The following is a 23831-nucleotide window of genomic DNA, read 5'->3' as shown; positions in this document are numbered from 1 at the left end:
AAGGCCCAAAAGAGCATAATCATATGCTTCGTCTACAGCCCCATTGTGGAGCTAAGCCATACTGTACAGTTGCCCCAGTTCTCTCTTTGCTTTCGAACCATGTCAGAACATCCACACCGCTTCAATGCTTTACCCTTTTCCTATTCTGGATTTTGACAATAGTAGCGGAACTATGGCTGTCAGCACATCAGAATCACGCAGATGCAATGAAAAACGAGAAAAAACATTGTGTGGCGCGACTGCACCGCACAATATTGGACCGCTGGGGCGTCGGGAGAGTGCGTTAGCGGCCGCTGCAATCGCGCTTCTGGTGTGCTTCAGTGTGAAGTCCTGTGGGAGGCGTCCAAGCCAGCGAGCGAATTCGGGGTTATCAAAGTATAGAAAACAAACGACTGATACACAGTCTAGGCACTCTGTTGACGTCCATAATCATTGCGGCCATTATTTCACTTCCTGCCACCTCACATAATGTTTCTTTCTCCGCTTTGGATACGGCTGCTCGGTTTCGGTAACGCGATAAGAATGTCGATCCATACTTTCGGTGCTTTAAAGAACCAGCAAACCACCGCTGAGTAGGTTTTGGTTCATAAGAAAAAATGATGCTCCAAATCGGACGGTGCGAGTACCGGAAAGAGTTGTAAGGCGGCCGGCGAGTGTTCTTGCTGCAGCATCAGCCTCCTCCGTACAAGTTACAGAGTGCGTGTTCTTCAGTTGCTAAGTCAACGGAGTAGGGCTCCGAGCAAACCCTGGAACGAAATCTGGGATAAGTCATGCAAGCCCATAGAACTTCGCAACGTGCTTGCCGGTGTGTAAAAATAATGGACACCCCTTCATCTCACAAAGTGTGGAACGCGGCTTTTCAGAGCCAGTAAGTACTTATAGGAGTGTCTGTGACGTCAAACGTCGAGAATAATGTTAATTTGAGTAATTTATCAATTCTTCAAAATAAGGCTTCGACAGCTGATGTTTCACAGTGACCTTTAGAGGCTTGAACTTACACAACCGCAAACAGGCCACCCTCTGGCCCTTCCCGGCACCAAAACCGGGTTGTGCCTTAAAACACCGGTCGATTTATGCATGTTCCCAGCAAATTATCTGCCTGTCGCTCAATCTACTCTTCGTGCTGTGGAGGCTTCCAATACCGCAACATAGCATGGTGCCGAGACCCAGTTATTCGCTTCGTGCGGTGCGCTAGACGACCAAAAGGTGGCCAACTCGCTGAGAGTTTCTCATTATTGCGCACAACCGCTACGAACTCCCCCTGATTTGCGCTCCCCTGCTGTCCCTTGGCGAAAGTTTCAACTGGAAAACTTTAAAAGCTGCCTACATAGCCATATGTGGAATGCATACTGAGAACAGTCTTTACTTGTTGCTCTGCTGAACAGCCCCGAATAAAAACTCTGCCTCAGCTTGTCCAGGTACCAAGTATTTCCCGCTCACCGAACACTTCATAAGCCTTAGTAGCTGGATTGGTAAAGGCCTATTTTTGGGGCTTCACGGCACACTAGCCTTCACAGTGAGCAGCTGTATCCTCACGCACTCCTTCAATAAGCCACCCATGGCATGCCTAGAACAATGCCACGGTGCACGAGTCCAAGAGAAACGTTATGTACCATGCACGTAGGACACTGCTTTGCTCTGAAGTAGCATTTAAATGCATATCCTTGCCAATATTTGCTCCACGCCGCCCTTCGGCAGACATAATCAGGAAGGACTCTGCAAACGTTTCACACGCAGATTGCGCTTCTCCGCCGTCCCCTTGGATATAACAGATCCACTTTGCGTCCAGTAGCAAGGAGAGGGATCAACCAGTGAACAGTACTGGAGGCCTTTCTCAACGCATTTTTGACCCATGGTGGGTCTCCAACTGGGGCTTCAGCCTCCCTGGCCGCTTAATTGCGACGCCAGGTGAGTGCAGGGACTTTCTATTTGTCGTCTCGGCGTTATTTTCTATACTGTTTCCGTGTGTCTGGGGCTGTCTAGGGCTTCTTGGAAGTGCGGTTGTCCTCTGGTTTGCGTTCACCATAGGCTGTAGGCTAGGGCCGGTTGACATAGCTCCAATATCCATAGGTTCTAATGTTCAGTTTGACTCCTCCTTTTCACCTTAAGACCCAAGAGACGCTCTCACTTGCCCCGAAAATCTCAAGTACCTGATTAGTTGCTTTTTGCTCCCTGAATCGGCTGTTCGATTGCTGAATCGTTGCCAATTCTGCGACTACCGGACTTTAGATTTCTGTTAGTCCTGTCGTTCGCACTGATAAAGCCACTGTTTGTCTCTGCCGTAGCTTTTGCAGGCCAAAGCTTCATGCTTTTCGACATCTGAATCCGATGATTGATTCATTCTCTCAGTTTTTCTCAACTTTCTTCATGCGTGCTGTTAAGCTGATATCCGCATGAGCTGATTAGCCGGGACTTATACGAGGACTTGAACTGTAGTAATTCCCGCAAGTAGCTGACTTTCTCTGAACAGATGGAGGCAACTTTTGAAATGCTTTTCCCTTCAACAAACATGCTGGACGTAGGGCTCAACATGCTCTATAAGGACGGAAGATGAGGTCCATCACAAATCAGCTGATCAAATTTGCGAGTACTTGCCCCTTCTTACGGCGACCATACCTGTCTGGAGATAGAGAACCAGTTTTTTTCTTGAAAACCTTTAGAAAGACCTACGCAAGCAGCTGCATGCATGCCCTACCCCTCTCACAGGACCTGCCGTTGCGGGAGACTCAAAACGACATGCTGTGAGAGCAGATTTGCACTACTTTACGCATGCGTCCAAGAACAGCTTGTCAAGTGGAAAATCATGACTCTCTACCAACTGTGAAGTCACTGCATATACTTCAGCTTGCAGGCCACCATTGGTGCATCAGCACGCGCTGTGCCACAGTCTAACTCGATTGTCACGGGGTTTTTCTCTACCAGGCTTGCGCCATATAAACTCAGCCTACTGAATTACCAAATATATTCCTCGAAGGCAGACAACCACCTTGTGGAAACCTGAAATGCTACCGATTCCGGCACCACTGGATGAGTGGGCGAACAGCTTTCGTGAATCATGTTGCATTGCAGGACTGTAACTCTGAGCATTTCGACCTAGTTGCACACAGCATCTCGCGCACTCTCACACAACAATGCGCCATCTTGTATAGTGCTGGAAGTACTGTCCAAAAAACAAGATTTACGAACTGACATGTCACCCACTTTCCATTGAAAGCTTCTGTTTCCACTATCCGGGGATCTTAAAATCTGGGTTATAGAGTTGCGTGACAGCTGATTTGCAGCTGGCTGCGCCATCAGCACACTCAAGAGAATCGTACAGATAACTAGCGAGAAGCCCTAGTGAATGTATCCTTGTAGCCGGGGGTGGCCCTGTCTAACAAGAGCCAGATGCTTTTTTTGTGTTCAGGCCACTTAGGAATTTATTAGCCTCCAACCCCTGAATAATTTTGTTTTCAGTCAGTATCTGCTAAGAACACCACAGCTTGCCACGCCACTTTGCAACCGAGCTCTCAGTAAGTAAGGAACAATGCTACGAAGTATGCAGTGCCCAGCTTTTAGTAAGATGATTCACGCCGAAAATGCGTATTTGGATATTGTAATTTGGGTTCCTCGCATATCACTGCTTTCTATCGAAGCACATGCAGCTTGACCTGCAACATTCAGTGTGCACGCGGCCCGAGCATCTGGTAAGTCTTGTGGGGGTACAGGAAGTCCGAAACTAAGAGTTCAAAGACCCAAGTCAAACACCCTCTGAAATTTGCGTTCATAGCCAATAGTTTTGCGATGTGGATCGTCCATCCGGCTGCCGACTACGGGGCCGTAGTCACCTCGCATGCGTCCGGCAAGGCGCCTCCTAGTTCTGTGGGAGAACACTGAGATGCTGCCCCTTTCTTCCGTATGACGGAGCGTTCTTAGGTGCCATGTAATCTGTGACAGCTGTGCCACTCTCCTGCAACGAACAGTGCGGCCGTTGGGTCTTCCTTGGCTGCTTCTGCATGTAAGGGGTAACGTGCGTGCTGGGTTGGCATTGACCAGTTTTTCCTCTTTACGTCAGTGTTATTGGGGCAGTAAAGTGGCACTATCTGAGAATCGAAATTGGGGAGCCAAGCACCATAGCTTCTGGGCCGCTTCGCGTAGCCTTGCATTTTCCAAAGGCGGAACTGAGGAAACCTGCATCGCGTTGAGCGATTATCATGACGCAACACCAACATGTCGGTTGCTGCCGGGACGCGGCGTTCACTCCTGCACGATGTGCTGTCTCACGCAGAGGTCGTGGAGCTTGGCTTGGATGGCTCCATTGACGATCTGCCTCCCCTCACCACGCGTTTGACCCCTTCGTCTGCTCGCGCTGTAGCAGTCTTCTCTTGGTGCTATTTTCTGTGCTTCTGGTCCGAAGTTGCTGCTTTGGCACGCCATGTAGCGCTCTCGGACTCCCAGACGCTCCTGCCAGGTCCCCGTCATTTTATCTTTGTAGCGCTATGTACGGGGTTCCTAGTGGCTGCTGAGTTCGGAATGTATTGCTACCTGAAGACATCAAACACCGTACCAGATGGCGGGGGCGCTGGAGTCAATCAGTTTAACCCCAGCGTGACTTGCGCCGTGGCGCACTTTGCACTGTCTGCAGCAGCGCGTATGTGTCTTTTCCTGGAGCTGCTATTCCTGCTTCACGCCTTCGTTCTCCCCACCCCAATGCTGCTATGCGCATCGTTTACCGTGTGCCTGACAGCTGGAGTTGTTCCGTTTCTCCTTCAACTCCGCCTGCTCGTGGGGTGCCTGTGCGGCGATGCATTCGACCCTCTGCAGTGGTCCACCTGCATTCCTCTTTCTTCTCTCGGAGCTGTTCTCAGCCGCACTTTGCGCCTTTGCAGTGCTGTGGCCTTTAAAGGCCTTCATGGGATGCTACAGGTGGCAAGGAGGGCTAGATGCCGAGTCGTTTCCGTCGTAGGGCGCTGTGGAGGGAGAGTTGTGCCTCGCCAGGTCACTGCAGCCTCTAGCAGACGTCCAGATCTGTCATGCTGCGCACCCGGCAGCGACAGCAGCGCGTGTGAAGACTTCGACAGTCGTGAGCCTGGGGCGCCTGCAGGGTCAGGCAGGGACGAGGAGGAGGCAACGCACAAAGAGCTTCCCACCGGCGCTGGCACCAGCCGCCTTGGGGCTTGGGAGCCAGCGCTTGCCTCGGGTGAGTCTGGACGCGATGAACTGAATAGAGCGAACGCGAGCTTGCCATCTTCGTCATGCACCGTCTCGATGAGAATGGAATGGCCAAACGGGCCAGCTGAAGAGAGCCAGGGCGCTGCAGCACGAGCTGCACTGCTTGACAGATGCAGCGCAGAAGATCCTTCTAGAGGAGGCCACACAGCCTCCACACGAGAACCTTCCGTAGAGCGTCAGAGGCCACCAGTGCATTCGGAAACAAGAAACAGGGACAGCTCCCGGATGTTCGTGTCTCCGCCCGACGCCCTGAGGCTGGCAAACTGCTTGCTTTTTCTCGGCGTTCCGGCCCTTACTCTTCAATTTAAGGTAGTAAGGGGGAGGCATGCACAGCGTTTTCACCTCCTCAGCTGCTGAATTGCAGCCATTCAGATCTGCACCCTATGAGGGGACGCGACTGATGGCAGCTGTGCTTTGCTCCTTTTCGATGACCGCCGTCGCAGCATGGCATGGGCTGAACGATGTGCAACACGAACGACCTAATGTTCTTTTCTCTTTTATGCCTAGCCTAGAGTGCTTCTCTGGTACTACACGCGGTTGCCTGTATTGACGAATCCATAGGGCTGTGCCCGGTAGGTGGTTATTGATGTATGACTAGTGTGTGCGTTTGGCCATTACTCTGTTTTCGCAGAATTTCTTGCCTCTGGAGCAGCTAGAGGCCCACGAGTTTTTGACTTCAATGGTTTCGCTCGTGTAAGCAAAGAACCTGCAATGGTGGAGACAGACGCTGATGTCTCCCTTGACAGCAGTGTTCTCGAATCTACAGCCAATTTCATGTAAATTAAATCGTACTGTTTCGAAATTGGGGTAAAAGTGCGCCGGAAAGATGATTACTAGGGCTGTGCATACATAGGATGTTCAGCACAGTTATTTTCGCGCCCCTTCTGATTTTTTGCATTGTGGGAGATGCACTTTGACGACTTGGGCTGTGCTTTTGCACCTCAGGCGCCTTTATAGTGGCGAATTCTGCATGATGCTTTACGTCATTTTCGGCCTGTGCACCTTCGGTGGAAACTGGTTATTCTTCATCCTGCTAGCCTTCCTGCTGCTTAAACTCAAATCTTCCTGTTTCGCCACGGTCCTCGCCCACGTTGCCTCGGTCTTTAGTTTGTGGGATGCGGACTAAAAATTTGCTGTGGAGCGTGCTTTTAGTCAGCGCTTCGATCCCGTTTTCTCCTTGGGCCTTGTCATATGCACCAAGGTGGGGCTCTCTGCTTTCCGTCCACCGCGATGTATCAGCATAAGTCAGACGAAAATCCATGTGGCACGGCTTCTGACAGCTTAACAGGCTTGGCCTGCACGAAATCGTCCTTATATTTTGTGCTCCGCGCCATCCGTCGGAAGTGGCGGTGTTGAGAGGGCGGACACTTGCTAATACTTACAGCCGCTAACAGAAAAAGAAAGGTAGATTCGCATACTTTGGGCGCGAATCGGCATTCTCGATAGTGGTACAATTTTTCTCCAAGACTTTGAGTCATGCTTTTATTCACTACCTCCAGAGAGATAGCTATGCGTATCGTTTTGGGGTTTATTCACATCGCTTCCCCCTGGAAGCATTGTGTTACTGCCATCATGTTTAGACGAGCCTTGAAGACTCACTACATGCACACTCCCCTACAAAAACTCCAGCCACAACCCGCTTTGGATCCCCCCGCCTTTGTGCATTTGTGCGTCCTTGCTGGCACTGTTCAGTCCCCTTCAGTGCTGCTTCAGTATGGCTCCTAGGGCTCGAGAATTGTTTGCTGCTCAGCCGAAGGGGCATGTGGTATTGCTGGAACGGATTACTAGAAAGTTACGACCTATGACTTCATGCTGGAATATTTTGGTCCACTCTCTTTGAAACAAAACACTAGGTTCCACAGGACCACGGAGTTTCCGCTCAGATTGTGGTACAGTGCTGGTGACTACGCACTTTCCATCGAAACCCCAGTTTTGAACAGCTACGAAAACGTCAAACTGACAGCAGCCTGATACTGCGGCCTTTGGCTGCTGTAATCCAAGTGCTGTATATGTGTTATGCAAACCGAATAAGCTGGAGGCTCACCACTGCAGAGAACGGGGGTTACGGTCTTCCATGCACTTCAAGCAAGCTCGCCTAAGATTCTCGACCCATCCTACAGGCGCGCGGGCTGCTGTAGAATTTATAAGCCACTGCAAAAGCAGACCAAACCAAAGGCATCACAGCCGTGCCCTCGCAGCACTGCTTGCCTTGTGCTGTGTTTTCGCACTTCTGGCGCTAGACTCTGTGGAGGGCTGGAGCTCATTCATAGTCGTCCCTAGCAACTGCTGTAAGACACAGTACCTTAGGAATCAGACCCTTAACATCGGTCTGCGCTACAAGAAACAATGTGGAGGAGTTCGGGTCATTCTGGCACTGCCGCATGAGGTATCCTGCGGGCAGATAAAGGCACCCGAAAGTGTCTCGCGCATTCAGATGCAATATTATGACTTTCCTGACATGCGGAAAAGATTTAGGCAAGTCTGCAGTCTTACCTGACATCAGGGTTTCTGCACGCACACACCCTGGCCGCTCTGGGACGGACGGATGGTCGGCCGACCTGCGGCAAGGGAAGGGGAAGGCTTAAAGTCTTTCGATCAAGACCGACGCCAGTGCTGTGTTCAAGGATGAAAAAGGCAACATTTTCAGGTGGATTTTCTTGGGGGCAGAAGTATTCAGAGGAGCAGCTTAGCTCGCCTCATCATCATTTTAACAAATCCTTCTTGTGGGCAACTAAGCGTTCGCCTCCACTGCACGTCAGCCACAAGAAAGGAACAGAAGAATTTTGATGAGTCAAACACTTAGAACCAGAAACTGCTAGCGCATTCAATCATTTTCTCCTAGGCTGATTTTTCAAGCTCAGCTTAACTACTATTAGTAGGATTCGTAAATCAAGACGGGTGCACTGCCTGTGCGAACAGCTGGAAGATATTTACCTGGAGGAAATCACGGTTGGCAACTGGAAATGGGGCTTTCATAACGCAGTATATAATCTCGCAGCCGTCTATATCATGTTCTATGATGCGATAGTCTGCGAACGTGGTATCCCTAGAGACGAGCCACACATCTACCACGCGTGTGGTGAACAGTTCAGCTGTCCTCTCAAGGCGGAGATTCCCCTCTTCTTTGCCATTGACATGAGCATATTCACAGCAGAGCCAAAGCCTGGTTTAACTCACCAAAGGAGGCGGCAGCTGACTTCCTGGATGTTGTGTCTGAGAACAGCCAGAGGAATTCCTTCGAAATTCGCGTATGCCTTGACGATTACCACGGGGGAATTGGGAGAGATGTACTTGTAAACCTGAATCGAAGGCTGGTTAACCGTTTGTTCCCACGAAGTATCTGCAGGGTCGTGTTGCTCGCGCTCATCGAGGAATTGGAATTCGTAGGGAGCACTGAAACGAACACCTCCAAACCCAACCGCGCCAACTTTGTTGCCAGGCGGAGCAAGCATTCGAGTTCATAAGGGGTAAATTTCATGATTCCTGACACTGCGGCTGCGATGTGCCTTTTGCACTATAAGCACAGCTGTAGTCAGGGCCTCAAGCCGGCTGGATGATCTATTTTACATAGGAGTCTGATGCTTTAGTGTGGTGTCAAAATTGATCAAATCTTCGTAGTTCTTGAACAAACGTGCTGAGGCAACCATATTATTACCGCAAGCACATAATGGAGCCGATGGCATCCCAACTTTCGCTGTTAAATGATAAGTGAGCTCGACCTTCCAATGTTGTAATTAGAAGGTCACGCTGCGGTGGCACTCTTCTCTAAAATTTGTTCCCCCGACCATTGGGTTTGACGCATTGAGTAGATTGTCAGGGCAGGGCGTCGCTGCCTGAAAAGATGGAGTGTTATGGAATCAGAGGAGGTTTCCAGGTTCGCACATTGCACTCATAAGGAGCTGGCCATATATAAAAATACGATTTCACATGCGTGATGCGCAGTATTGACTGACCACTTGTTGCATTAGTGTGATCTCGCTGCTGACTCGATGTTACCGGGGTTTCCTTGACTGCAGTTCCACTCGAAGAGTTCCCTTGGCCCTGCTGCTTTGTTGGTGATGCACCATTAGTGGTCACGAGATGTTTCGTCGGCGGAAGTACTACTGAGGAGTTCGTGCCTTCAATGCTACAAGGCACTACACGTTCAATCGATACTCCGTAGGTAAACGCCACATTGAAGTTCTCCAGAGGCCGCAGCTCCCCCTGATATTCCATAAAAGTACAAGGATAAGTGGGATGCATCGCAGTTTGGTGTTAGACTGGATTCCTTCATCATGCTGTCACGGACACGCAAAAACCCCACCATTCCGTGGCACTGCAGTCGACTACAACACCTTGTGATCCATAAACTTTAGCCGTCACACAGTACCGATGGGAAACTTTGATGAGACAGCCCTCTTAGGCGCTATGCATTTTGTATGAAGCATAGGAAATGCTTTCTTATTGCCATCCCTACGAAATTTCGCATATCCTGACATTTTGCGCTGCTCTTACACGAAGTGCACTTTGAGTTACATCTTCTTTGACCAGGGGTTCTTTTGATGCATCTGACTCCATGCTCTCTGAAAACGCGTCTGTAAATGAATCGCTGCCGGAATTCAGCAAATTCCTCCCAGCTGTACAGTCTTTGTGAAGAGCTGAAGCAAGTCCACAGCCACAAAATCTTCCTTCACAGATTGCGAACAATCTCCCATTATACGTGGGATACTATGCTAGACAGCTCTATCTCGGTAAACTGTTTATGTTCGCGTATATTCAGACAATATGCACCAAGCCTTGAATAAGGTTTCGCGTCGGAGATATTCGGATTTGTCTTGCGGTATTCACACTGAGGAGCATCCATCTACAGCATGGCGCTGCACCGCATGTCTTACATTCAAAGAGGTAGCGACCCCTCATCACAAACGCCTGCACTTCCTGACTATTGTCCGCGTAGAAGAGGCACCTCTCCGTCCGTTCATCCTGTGCAAGAGTGGTACGCAAAAAATGTTATCTTGATATTTTTCTGTAAAAGGTATTCCTGGCAGGATAGGGACAGAATGGCAGATATGAATTCAATCTTTATCGTACCTATCGCTTTAATGATTTTTTCTGCTACGTTGCTCGCATGTCCCTTCTTCTGGAAATAGGCAGGTGTATAGTGTACAGTTTGAGTTATGCATTCCTTACATTTCTTGCTTGTCTAGGGTTTGGCGCTTTCGCCTTTTGGAAGACTTGTCTAATGTTGGGATGGTTCATCATGTTTGCCATGCGCTCAACTACGGGGGGCTTGGTTCTCGGCCTGCAGAAAGCATAGAAGCGACACCATGGGACCTCCATGCAAGACTTTGAAAAACGCATCTGAAGAGCTTCTTGACGTGTTCTAGCTGTGCCATTTGCCCTGCTGGAGACCTGGGAGCCTGCCTATATGCAAGTTATTACCTTCGGGTGGCAGCGCATTGCGTGCAGACCAAACAGGTGAGAGCACACATTGAAATCTCGCCCTGCGTCATATTCTTGTACTGAGCCTCAAAGTAGTCGAGATACAGCCAAAGGCAATGCCCAACGTCACCTCGGCATCTGCATTATACACCCGCACCCACACCCACACCCACACACACACTCAACCTAGTTCGTAATATATTGCGGGGTAACAGATGGGAAGAATGCCATTTCCTATCGCAGCTCAACTGATCTGCATGCTCCGAATTTAGGCTCTTGTTTAAGTGGAAGGAGAGTGTCATGCCTACAAAAAGTCGTAGAGTAGACGCAGCTGTGACCGAGCAGTTCTTGATATGTCTCCCAGGCGAGCTAAGACCTTAGGAAGGCCAAACACACACAAGGGGGGACTTGTGGGAGAGGAAATGATTTGCATGAGCAATAGCGGCTATGAAACATGACTGTGAGCAGGTGACGTCTAGCTCTACACAAGTGGATTATTTACATTCTTTCCCTACAACTACGCTGTACCTCGTATTCCATTATGACCTTGAAGACTAGCTGTAGCTGCGCGTTGCTGCTGGCAAAGTGGTACCCTGCCCACCGCATCAAATTGTCTATCTTTCGCTGCAGTATTCCACATGTCACTCACACAATTAAATACACTGAGTCATGTAGGATTATTCTCCACGCGGATAGAGAATACATAGACTATCTTTCGCTCACGGACAAGATGAATCTAGCACTGAATACCTTCTGTTGCGCAGCTGCGGAGGTATTCTTTCGTAAGCGGCACACGTCGTTGGCCATTGCCAACCCAAGGCCAAGGAAGTAGCCCAGAATGAAGCCAAGCAGCATCATAAGAGGTCCCCACGGCATTAAAAGGACAACCATCCCTGCGGCACAAAAAAAATGTCTTTTGTTTCTTCCATAATACTTTTCGTCGCACTAATAATAATAATATTGATAATCACGCAGCAGTATCATCGGTGTGTCGTCAAGTCTACCTCACCTCCTGCGGTATTCGCCGTCCATTCCGTTGTTGTAGACCGAAAGGGGAACAAAACTTTTTCTCTCTTCGCATATACGGATTCAAATTCGTCGCTGTCGGGGAGCTGTGCAACTTCTTCGCCTATACGTCGGGCCCAATACTTTAGGAACCTGGACACCCAAATTCTTTGGCTTGGTGCACTTATTTCGTCGTTACACAGGAAGCAAACTAAATGTAAAGAATGGACAGGAATAAGCGACTTTGCGGTTTGCAGGAAAGCTGTAGGATGTATCACTGAAACGCGCCTGACCCTTTCGGCACAGCGGAGTCTGCTATTGTATTCACTGCCCTTGTAGACGAGCGGCCGGCGGATCGACTGATGCCGCTGTCCGCATTACTTCCAAGAGTACAGCCCGTGTCCACATTGTTGCTGTTGCAGCGATGGCTGCCCGGTTGGGTGGGTGGCAGCAGTTTTGTAGCGATAATTTCAGTGGCTGGAAGGACTGCCAGGGGTCCTGTGTGCGTGCTGGTCTCATTTTGCACGAGCTCTTCAGTGTGCACAATTATACAAGGTGGTGAAGGCTGTGATTGCTCCGCTTCCGTGCAAAAAACCATCCTTCAGCTGTCTCTGCACCGCAAACTGAGCACAGAAACTCCAGAATGCAGAGTATTTGGTATCTGTGATTTGCCTGTGGTGCTAGGAAAACCATAGGAAGCTATGTTAGAGCATGAGGCATTAGGGAACCTTCGGGCAAGGATACCTGCGAGTAAAAGCAAGAGAGGCCGTATTATCGCGTACCTTTGCTGGTGAAAGCCAGCCAAGTTTGCAAATCTGACAAGTCTTCCACCAAACAACGACTGGCGGCAGAGTTTTCAGGAAGGGGCTAGGTTCAACCCTTGAAATCGCCAACTGTTTTGGACCCATCTATGATGAATGTCAGCTGAACAACGCTCTAATGGCACTCAATGTTGAAATCGGTCGGTATCTCGTCAGTTCGTGGTATTGCCATGCAGAAGTACAGGAGACTACTAACAGGCAATCTGGGATAGGTGAGCGCTAAATATGGTCAATAGGTTGCAAATAATTGGATAATTTTTCATGGTAGATCCTCAGAGTGATCGTTTCACCTTTTCTACTCCGGGTTGGCTGCGATTGTGTGTGCCAATCGGGTCATCCGCAAGACACGCGGGATTTCAGTAACATACTGGAAATACACATGTGCTATTTGGGAACACGGAAGCGAAATTTAGGCGTGATGCTTCAGCATACTTTCTCACGGCACCAAGAGCATCCTTTGTTTGAGAAAATCAACTGGTGCATGCACAAGTATCGAAGCGACTACCGGAGCCGTCTCCTCGCGCGTCAGATCAAATTGATGGATCCCTGAGGATTGCGAAAGCGCGAGGTGTAAATTGCCAAGAGTTCTACAACATCTTGTTAAGGAATTTGAATAATGGTACCGATGACATCTTCTTTTCCTTCGTTCCCTCAATGGGCCTTTCAAAACCACAGACCGCTTTTGTAATCGTTTGTGGGTCTCCACAACCGGTTACAAAGTCCGTTTAGTTCGAAACAAGGAGGGAATTTCTGACACTCTCCGTATTGAAAAATACTTTAACGCAAAATCGAAGACGCCATCGTGTATAAGAGAGGTGGACCTGCCAAATGTTTCAGAATACACCGCAGCATGCAAGTAAATCCGCACTGCTGCGGAAAGGGGCAAATGAAAGCAGGTGCTCATATGGTGATTCGGGGACGCAAGAATGGAAATCTTGCGTCTCCGTTATATTACTTTGAAGCGGCATGTATAATACTAGCGACGCAGCTACCATCGGAATAATGAAGACACGGACATTATTAGAGTGGAACCACCGTGCTGTTGCGGTCCACAGGTACCCATCACTATGATCTCACTCGCGAGTAGACGACTCCGAATATCGCTTCAATACTGCTGCACGCATCAGTTGATCAGCTCAAAGACAGGGTTCTGGTGCCCTAAGAAAGTACAATGAATCGAAATGGGCTGCGCTTTCGCAGCTAGAATTAAGTTTTCAGCGCATTTTCCTTGTTTTTCGTGCCAGTATATTCATGTTTAGAACCCATTGATAGCGATGTGGACAGGTGGTCATGCCGACCCATTTACCCACCCCGTCTTTTACTAAAATGGTAGTTCGTGACATGCAATCACTCATTGACGCTGAATGAATAAAAGGGTTATTGCTACAAATCAATTAGGAAATTGACAACTAAGTGCCATGCAGGAACTCATCTACATCACCACTTTTATGCTTGCTCAAAGAACAAGATTACAGTGTCTGACGAACTGCCCAACACAATACTTTTGAGAGAATTGGTAGTTCAGTCCCATTTCCAGTAAAAGCCTGTAGTCATTTTTTGCAACGTGATCACCAGCCAAGAGGCAGTGATGTACATTCAAGTAAAGCCGCATACGTAGTGGTCGCTACTGTGCAGAGCTGCTTAAAGGAAGATCAGGGCTTTTAGTAGAGCCTTTCACTACGATGAAATGTAGGTATATCTCCTTAGTCGTGTAATTCCCACCATCGCGTAACGTTGCAGCCTCAATTAGAAGTTTCGTAATGCATATTACATGATGAATATGCTAGGCTCATAGGTCCTATACATGAAGGGGCAACACTTTGCGAAAGTGCCTGAGGCTGCACTTCCGCAGCTGGAATCAACTTTTCCACGCATTTTCCTTGTTTTTCGTGCCAGATACATTCACGGTTAGAAGCCATTGATAGCGATGTGGACAGGTGGTCATGTCGACCCATGTACCCACCCCGTTCCAGTCCGTCTTGACTGCAGAGGCGGTTGAGAAAAGCAAGAAGGCAGAAATTATACTCTACGAAAAATTCTCCAGGTAGGCCTTAATCTTGGTCATAGACGACTTGTCGGTTCGCCGGTGGATACCCTGAAGCGTGTGCTTTGTGTCTTTGCAAACATGGAAAATCAGCCTCTCACTAACCACAAGGTATGCTCGTAGGGCTAGTCTTGGATCATTGATCTCATCAAGCAGGCGAGGCTTTATAGCAGCTAAAATGGGTTCTGCCTGCATGTGGAACCATGGAGTGAGAAAACATTATGATCAGTCATGAAGTTTCCTACGAGATTGACGACGTCGGCTCCGAGAAGGGATATCAGGATATCCCGTAGAGCTGCTCGCAATGGAGCAGGTTGACGGCTGTAGGAAAAAATAAACACCGATAGTGCGAGGAGCCCTGTTTGAGTGGAAAAAGCGTAGACCCTCGACCAAATGTGCATCATCGTGTCATCTTACTGCAATCTATTAAGCTATTGCAGTGCAGGAATGCAAGGAGCCGACAGCAGGTCTCCCGATCAAGCAGATGATCTTCTTTCACTATGTGTAGTTGTTGCGTCAAGTATTCATATCCCGCAACGTGAAGAAAGTCTAATATGTCCAAAGCAGTGGCTTGCTGTGAAGAATCAGTGCATGGCACGGTCATTTTAAAGCATAAGGCTAGTACAACATACGCTAAAGGAGAATTCTTCCGTGGAGCTCAAGCATGCGAAGATTATTGTTTCCAGCCAGCCTAAGAGTGAGGGCGCACAGATGTTTTCAAGATTCATCATCTTCTGCGCAAGTTATAAGTGTCAGGCGCCACATGCCAGCCCACTTTTTCCATCTTACAAGAAAGTCATCATGATTGGCGTCATTATTTTGAGACTCAAACTGGAGCGTTAATGTGCTATTTACTTGAACGACCCAAGGAATAATTTTGAGCTTAAAATATACCTGTGCGGTCAACTTCAGGCAGCAGCTCGCCAAGATCTGAGGGAGATCCTCATTTGGTACACCAGCGAGCGTGCCCTGGACCAGGGAGAAGCACCTGTGGTCTCCAAAGAGGGTTCCCAGAGCCTCACAGGCCTACAGGCGTGATATGAGAATACCGGAGAACACGGAAGCACGAAAGCATGTACCTTGAAGGCAGCACGTTCTCCATTATCGAAATGGAGCTTCCGTGCGACCAAAAAGATCCACGCTTTGACGTCCAGGAAATCGCCTCGCGTCATGCCAAGGGAATTTAGAGTACAATGGGGCGTCGCATGAGATGACGGAGTGTCTTCCCACGTAGATCGGAAACGGACTATAAATCGAGGATCCAGCCACCCTGACATCGCTATCGTGCGCATTTCGTGTGCATAGGTGGAAGTGAAAGCTTTAAAACAAATGCGCGATTTATTTTTTCTGAGGTGCTCGCCATTAGGTTGGAAAAACAGAAGCGGGAAAGTGAAGGGCGACCTTACACCTTGGTAAAACTCCCGGTGTACAGACAAGGCTGGCCATCAGGATTGAGGCCACTCAGATAGTACACGAAAGCAGGGGACCGCCTACAGCAAAATGGCAGCACATCTCCCAACGCCTTGTTACAAGCGCATTCTATTAGCCTGTACATCGAAATTTGTTGGCGACTGTAGAAACTTCTTGCTGACGACCTGCAGGTGAACGATGCTTTGATTTTATCGGCCAAGCACATGGCGCCTTCTACGTAATTGGGGGGATTCCCTCACCTATACTGTGCAACAAGTTTCGAAACGTAAAGAATCCCCCTTACTACGTAGAAAGTGCCACTTGCTTGGCTCATGGCTTTTAAAAGCAAGGGCATTGATCAGCACCGGCGGCATGTGCCCTTAGTGCTCGAGTTCAAAGAGCAGCGTCACTAGGACAAGATTTCCACCATCCTAAATCTTGTTTAAGTGCGAAAATGTTCTTCCTCCGGTGATGAAACCGCCTGTACCTCTCTAATAAGAAATGTTTACGACTCGGCTTCCCAGACCGCGTGGATGCGTATTACTGACATGTGGCCCATCTATGGAGAAACTTTTTTGCCCATCGTGCTACGCGGGCCTATAATTGATTAAGCAGAGCTACGTATATCTTGAAACAAACGGCTGCAATGAGTTCTAAAGAGCTCAGCTACTTTTGACGAAGGTGCTACGAAATCACGCCATTGTAACTGGATTGTGTAGTACAAATGACTGGAACTACACTTTCCGGTGAGTTGTCAACAAAACGCACTTGGCTCCAAACAATCAAATGGACGCCTACCCGCAGGAAGCGGGATCCACCACTACGAGTGTCTCCGCGAAATACCTAGCCACGTTTCAGCCAGGACACTTCCTGCGTTAGGCAACATCTAGACGTGCACACCACAATTATCTCTCTATTGGGTCGCACGACTGGTGAACTCATCACCATCCAACAAGAGCGTGACTGCTTGCAGCGTGCAACTCGACGACGCTTTCTTTGCGAACAAACGAGGCCCTGCCCGATGCTCAACACAGCGATCTCTCCTAACGGCTCAAATGCCTGCACACTTCACGCGAACAGTACTATTGAGATAGCCGTCAAAACTCCCGCCGCAAACGCCCCATGCCTTTGACTGATACCCCTTTTGTACGTGTAACCTTTTTCTTGCCTTTCTTTGAGGGCGCCCGCATCGACCGTACGTCCCTCTTTTTCTGCTGGCCTGCCCTCGGCTTCGCAGTAGCTGCCATCTCCGACGCGTCAGCGGCTCTTCGGCTGCATGCCCCGCCACCACCCTCCACCTTTGCCGCATCAGACTGTCGCTGCTGTGCTTCCGCATGGTTATTAGTTGTGGGAGAGGCATGATCCCGTCGCAGCTCACGTCGTGATGGGGTCATCACATCTGAAACACCTGATGCATTTTGCGAGGGCGCCTCCTTAACGGCTACGTTGCCATCTACTGGACCCTCGTCCCTCGACCCCTCTTCCGTCTTCATGGAGTCGAAAGTGCGTCTCTGCCGCCTCTTAGCACTGTTCCCAATGCTGTTCCCTTGCGCTGGGCGCATGTGCAACGGAAAGTGGGACATGACTATAGTGGAGATTTCCGGAATAGCAGTTCTTCCATGATTCCGCCAGTAATTGACGAAACGCGACAGGCTGATGCCCGAAAATTGCCAAGCGCCAGCAACATTACGCACGCTGCCACATCGGCAACTGCAAGCAAACACCGCAGCGTAACGCTCAATTGAGGTGTACATGCTGATACCAGAGGAGGTGACTTCGCACAACGATCTACAGAATACCACATGCATTGTCGAGGGAGCAGCCGCAGACATTCCTGGACTGTTCGAGGCAACCTAGCCGTCTGGGAAAGAGCGCCGCCGCTGCTTACGGTGCCTTCGGGTGGTCGATGTGACTCCCGCCATCCAAAGGGGTTTCCCAGTGCTTGGACATGCAGAGTTGAGTCTTCAGAAAGGCCGTTGCGTCTCGAGGGAATAGATACATGCTTTCCTCAGTGCAGCTGATAAGACGGTTTGCTACAGGTGTCTTAGAGAGTGAGAGGGAATCCTTGTTCAGCAAGTTAGGCACCATCTGTTGGCTAGATGCAAAACCATACGCAAAGAGCCTTAGTGAGAGGGCGCGCATGATGACTTCAGATACGTCAAGCGGCAGTGATCTTCTACACCTGCGAGTCGCCAACCCACGAACACCTAGGAGCATTCGCTAGCCCGAACGATTCCTACAATTTACCAATACTAATTGAAGATTCACAAGATCCTGAATCTGGCTCGATTCGATTAAAATGTGTGTAATGTGTATTATCTTCTACTATCATTCATTGTTATGAATTCTCCCTCACCAGATTGCCCTCAGGGAGCGTTCGACGGGATCAAGAACTTCCATGATACCTCCTGCAACTGGGCAGTAGTGCACATCGCTACCTTCACACGCCTCTAACGGCGGATTTTCCACAACCACCAGAACGAAGCCGGCCACACTCTCACTTGAGAGCAGTTCACGGATGCGCTGCACTTGGGCCTCTGACCGCGAAATATCTGGTTGTTCAGTGTGAGTATCTATGGGATTTGACCTGGTGTGCGATAGTGAACGGTTCTTCATGACTTTCTCGCAAATTCCCTGTATGGTTGAGCCGGCATCTTTAGCAGGGAGGGGCAGTCGTAACAGAAACGGCCGCAGGTTCATGCTGGACAGAACAGAGTCTGTGGCCTCGCCGATCTCCTGCAGGCATCCCAATGTTTGCGCGATCATGATCAAGAGAGAATCTGACACGGCCCCAAAGGCATTATGTTTTATTGCCTAGCAGCTTCTCCCCGCAAGTCCGTGCGAGCACGTCGGCTAGCAGCATATATTGAAGGACGACAGATCAGGGCAAGGATGCTTCATTCACTTCGATCAAGATGGACAAAGACCCTGGAGTCTCCAGGTAGACGCAAACAGCCGGTTCAATGGCGCATCGCCACTGGAGCACAGGGCAAGCGATCAGCACTTGGCCATCAAAACTGCTGGCGCTAGATATCTTTGCAGTCCAGCTTTGAAGGTATGTCGGTGAATCAAGGGGGAAGAAGTCGATAGAGCCAAAAGAAGCCAATTTGGTCAGACTAGCACAAGTCACCGAGTAAAACTGCATGCGCATCCGAGGATCGCTGGTGCATTTGTTCAGGGACGCTCCGGATGCCGGAGACACAGCACAGGAAAGTTCGAAGATGGGCTGTGCAAACAGTTTTTGTTGGATTATAGAAGAAGGCGCCGCGAGGGTCAGCAGGTATTTATGCTCAGCCCGCGGCGAGAAGAACCGTGAAGAGGGCAGCACGTGCGGTGCGGTCCATGGGACCAACCCTAGTACAATCCAGGTATTTCAAAGCCAACAAATTGAACACATCATTCGATATTTTGAATGGTGTATTCCATATTCTTTGCGGCATTCCCCGCTGATACCACAAGGGCGGAAGCAAAATGCAGCAGCGGCGTGGGGTTGGCCACACCTGCGCCTCACCGGTCTTCGTCTTCCTAATTTACATCATTGGAGACTAACCATATCTATATTTCACTAAAAAAAGACCTCGTCCTTGGAATGGAATTCGTGCATTCGGTGGCAAAGGGAACTTCTAGTGGCTTGTAGACACAGTGATAACGACGATCGCCATCCTTGTGCACTGGTCCCGGAGCAAGGCCTTCGCTCGTAAAGTGCGTGTATTTCTCAACTACTATAGTGGTTCCCAGCCATTTATTTGTGAAAAACTTTCCTCATCGATATAAGGCTTGATGTATCGAGTAAGCAGCGTGTGAACGATGCGCGCCCATGTTTCCACGCAAGACTCGTGAAGCACTGCTGGCCTCGGGAACCAAGGCGAGCTGCAGCTCGCTCCAGTAGTATCACACGCATCTCAAGTGCCAATAATTAGTACTTGGTGTTGACGCATGGGAGAATGTGCGTAGTGGAGCCTCGTTTGCCTCATCGCGGCATTCATCCCTGTTAAATAATGAGTTGCCCTTTCCTTTTCTGTAGGCCTCTAGAATTTTAATTTCCCGGCATTCGTAGGTCCAGTATAGCTCCGCAGTACTGCTCATTAGACCGGATATGGCGCCCTCATAGAGGAAGGTAACTCAAGATGACCCCCCGCCCGCTTATCCCGTGCAACAGAAGGTGCAAGTCTAGAGAAATGGTACGAGGTGTCAGAAGGAATCCGCAAAAATAGGAGAAGTTTGGCAATGTGCATTAAAATTACCCTGATTCCAATCTACGGCTGTGGGCAAGGCAGTAACTCGATTCCCCACCTGGATCCTGGGCAAGGTGGGTTTTTCAGGGATCCTACCCTGTTGCACGGTAGGCAATCCAATTAACATTCCTAAACCTGCATTTCTATCGCATACAGTATCGTTCTTTGAGCGCAGCGAATGCCTGCCTCTGAAAAAAGCTAGGTAGCATTTCTGCACTATTCTGCGGCCTCTGTTGCTGATACCAAAGTACCTCCATGAACGGGAGTACACCATTTTCGGGTAGACCCACGTCCATCCGCAGGCGCCAGATCAAAAGTTCTATATAGCGTAGGTCTATCTTCGCCGGTGAAGCTAGCGGATGGAAGCTTCTGGTGACTGTCGTTATGTAAGCATCTTTTACTGTATGTGACAGCCCAAAATGAATAGCATTGCTGTGGGCGCTAGGTATAGTTCCCGGTGCCCTAACAGATATTGTCGCTGTATTTAGAGTATTGAACAGTAACCATGGAGAAAAGGAAGGTTTCTCGTCACGTTTACATCCGTTGCTAGCATTAGGATCCTCGTTGTGCTCTGTGGACAATAAAGTTCCTGCTGCCGGAAAAATAGATCTTTGTCAGTTGACATCAGCTACCTGCCAACCTCTCAAACAAAATTGATCCTGTATGCCATTTTACTTCTTACAGGAGCGTCTGTGATTTGTTTCCAATGCAGCACTTTCGTTGAAATCCTCAGACCGATAAATGGACACCTGAGTGCACCCACTGAGTGCAGCTTGTAATAAGTCTTTCAGCCCTCTTCGAGTATTTGATAATGTGTGTATGTGACGCAGCAGGAATACTAAGCAGAGGCGCTTGAGTATTTTCCTGTAGCGCTATGGGGCATTACCATAAACGTCGAGTGCACCTGATTGCTTGGCACCTGCAGCTGCTCTCCGTCACTTTAGATGTATTTGTGCTTCACTCTTCGTCGGACTGAAAGAACATCGAAAACAGCTTCTTCTGAGGTATGTCTATTTTATGCTGGGCATGCATGGAACTACAGGGCTCATGTGGACTTTCCATTTGGCTGGTGTTGTGCGTGTGCAACGACATAGTCCTTCTCCAAACCTACAAGTCCTTATATACTATAATAGATACTCTAAACCCTACGTAAATTGACACGTGCCACGCCTTGTATACGCATTTGCGGAGTCCCGTGATGAGGCTTCTATATCGGTGGACCTACAATCCACCTTACAAGAAATGGCACATAAAAAAAGCAAAAAAATATGTAGATATCAATCATGCACTTAGAAATGTGTCTCCTTTGTGTTGCTCTTGCCCTAAAAGGTTTCAGCATGCGGGGAGGCACGAAGGAGGTGTACCAGCTATGCTACCCTTCAGCATATCTAATTCAAAAGTTACATTTAATTGAAATTATTACGAAATCGGCTACTGGACTTGACCGTTCGTTTAAGCTGTCTGTAGCATGGTGAGGCCAGAACCATACTAGAAGGATCCGCTACACGCAACGTACAACTATTTGTGAATAGTCCAATAGCTCAGAGTGTGCAAAATCGCCGGCCCTGGCTCCCCTTCGACCCTGACCATAGAAACATGAGGGATAAAATCGAGTAGAGGTGAAATCTTCTTGGCAGGGCTGTTAAAAGCTTTCTATTCAGCTTTGCATTGCGTTTGGACCTACATATCCCACCAAGTTTCAGCCTTCGGGTGGGCCGGACAGCAGGGATGGACGTAGCCGCACCTTCTGTGCAAACCTGCAGCCGGGGTCCACGCAGAGGCGGTGTGTAGCACCATAAAGCTCTAAAGAATGGACTCGACGAATCTATGCAGCAAAGCATTATCAGAAAGGAATAATCATGCTGTCATCTATGGAACAAATATCAGTTAGGTGTGACTTGGAGGACTACCTGCGTAGGTGAGGATTGGCCGCAGTACGAGCCCAGCAACAACAACGGGAGAGCAGGGTACCACAGCAATTTGGAGCTACAAACTTGAAATTGCACATTCCCACGCTGTCCTGCCCGTACTAATGGGCCCAGACCTTGCCTGATCTAGTCATAACACTAGATGTACATCGTTGCGTTTGCCAGTGGCCTGCACACCCTGAAGTAGATTAACGCACGCGGCTACCCTCCTGCTAGGTAAATGCCCTCTTGCAGCGGGGCCGAGCTGTGCTGAAGCACTTTTCTCTGCCCTTGCTTTATCTCCTTTTAATAATCAGATTAGAACGGATGGAATGGTTGTCGCATGAATCTATGTTGTGCAGAGCAGGGTTAGCCGGAGACTATAAATTGGAATGCTGTCTGCAGGTGGGTTCACCGAGGCGCCAGAGATAACTGGTTGAAACTGGTGAAGTGCTGGGAGGGCGCACTAACACACGAAGTGGCCATCTTTTCTCCCTTGGAGCCCCGTGAAGCCCTGGTGAGGAGAGGAAGCAGCTCTTTGGAACAAACAGGTAAACACCTTTCTCCAGGGTGGATGCGGGGTAGGGTTGGAGGGATCCCTCGATGCATAATATAGATCTACACACCCTACTCAAAGCCCGATGAAAATACACAGCTTTCAGTGTTTCATCAAGTGCTTTTCCCTTCCTTGTTGCCCTCTCTGCCCAAGGCGTTAGCCTTCGGATAGGCAGGACAGCAGGAATGGAAGTAATTGTTTTTTTTTTTAGCAGGCCTAGCTACACCCAATATCACATTCTACTACATTAGGTAGATATACTAAATTTTTACCTGGCAGTTGACTAAGTATTTCTTGTTTCCGCTTACACTGTTTATTGCACACTACTGTTGTATCGTTGCAACCAGAAGCATCGTTGTGCGCGACTGAAGTAGATGCTATGCGTAGCTGGCTGCGAATGCTCGGCATGCCTAGAGAGTGGACCGGAGTCCCGCACATGCTGTCCTACTGCACTTTTCAGGAAGCGCGGGACACGAACAGGTGGGGGAATGGTTTTCTCTCTCTTGATGACTTTGTAGAAGATTCGTACTGTGCCTTCGTTCAAAATGTCTTTTCCTACAGACATCTGATACCGAGTCTATCACTTGATAGCAAAGGCTATGATGCGATGCAGCGCTCTTCTGCTCGGCCACTGATTGCGGGTTTACTGGGATGCCAGTATTCCCTACAAAAACTGTCTGCTTTCAGTCAAGCTATTCATCAATTCATTAGTTTCTTTGGCAATAGTCTGGGGGAACGCCCTCTGCTGATGGAAGCTGACGGTGCTGCAACGCTTGTTGAGGCAACACAGGCCGCCGTGCAAGCTAATGTGAACGCAGTAGCTCCACAATTGGTGAAAGGGCACGCTTTGGCATCCCACAAGGCATCATGAATAAGGCAGCGATGTTACGCTGACCAGAAAAGTATGACGAGCGTGAGGACCAGCAGTACTCGGGGACTTTATCTGCGGGTTCGAAATGGACCTCCTTGTGTACCCCACATATAAACCGAAGCAGATGCTCCTCGTAGCATGTTTGTTGGAAACGAACCACTTCAATGATGGCGCTATCCATGTACGCACGTCATTTCCCTGCACGGATTTCTACATTTTAAGCCTTCTTACAACCCTAACCTATCATTTTCTGCGAAGATTAGGTCAACAGGTAGCTTTGGGAGACCTGAAGGGACTCATGCAGGAACATGTATCACCAGATAGGTATTCCGAGGAATTCGTGAGTTTGG

At 49.1% G+C, this 23831-nt stretch overlaps 3 protein-coding genes and 1 pseudogene across 3 annotated transcripts; 1 reads left to right on the top strand and 3 right to left on the bottom strand.

Annotated features, from left to right (window-relative positions):
• Window positions 1-4209: 4209 nt before the first annotated feature.
• Window positions 4210-5908, top strand: LOC34622132. The gene is made up of 2 exons (XM_026336817.1): window positions 4210-5523; window positions 5843-5908. Exons 1-2 carry the CDS (start codon window positions 4210-4212, stop codon window positions 5906-5908), a joined length of 1380 nt encoding a protein of 459 aa, XP_026192602.1.
• Window positions 5909-7251: 1343 nt separating this feature from the next.
• On the bottom strand, window positions 7252-11992 carry LOC34622133. Its single transcript, XM_026336816.1, has 17 exons — window positions 11931-11992; window positions 11642-11790; window positions 11383-11525; window positions 11161-11256; window positions 10941-11008; window positions 10633-10770; window positions 10381-10492; window positions 10086-10173; window positions 9706-9848; window positions 9094-9414; window positions 8779-8930; window positions 8389-8604; window positions 8146-8257; window positions 7907-7959; window positions 7705-7769; window positions 7514-7602; window positions 7252-7362 (listed from the first exon to the last, which is right to left on the bottom strand). The coding sequence occupies exons 3-17, from the start codon at window positions 11521-11523 to the stop codon at window positions 7252-7254; spliced, it is 1905 nt and encodes a 634-aa protein (XP_026192601.1). The 5' UTR covers window positions 11524-11525; window positions 11642-11790; window positions 11931-11992.
• Window positions 11993-15107: 3115 nt separating this feature from the next.
• On the bottom strand, window positions 15108-15779 carry LOC113147176 (annotated as a pseudogene).
• A 1230-nt stretch (window positions 15780-17009) lies between these two features.
• On the bottom strand, window positions 17010-18678 carry LOC34622134. The gene is made up of 3 exons (XM_022735314.1): window positions 18269-18678; window positions 17801-18094; window positions 17010-17622 (listed from the first exon to the last, which is right to left on the bottom strand). Exons 1-3 carry the CDS (start codon window positions 18676-18678, stop codon window positions 17010-17012), a joined length of 1317 nt encoding a protein of 438 aa, XP_022589743.1.
• Between the last annotated feature and the right edge of the window lie 5153 nt (window positions 18679-23831).

This window comes from Cyclospora cayetanensis, unplaced genomic scaffold, assembly GCF_002999335.1.
Source record: "Cyclospora cayetanensis isolate NF1_C8 unplaced genomic scaffold, CcayRef3 CcayRef3_contig_15, whole genome shotgun sequence".
Lineage (NCBI taxonomy): Eukaryota > Apicomplexa > Conoidasida > Eucoccidiorida > Eimeriidae > Cyclospora > Cyclospora cayetanensis.
This window is presented reverse-complemented; position numbering and strand designations above follow the sequence as displayed.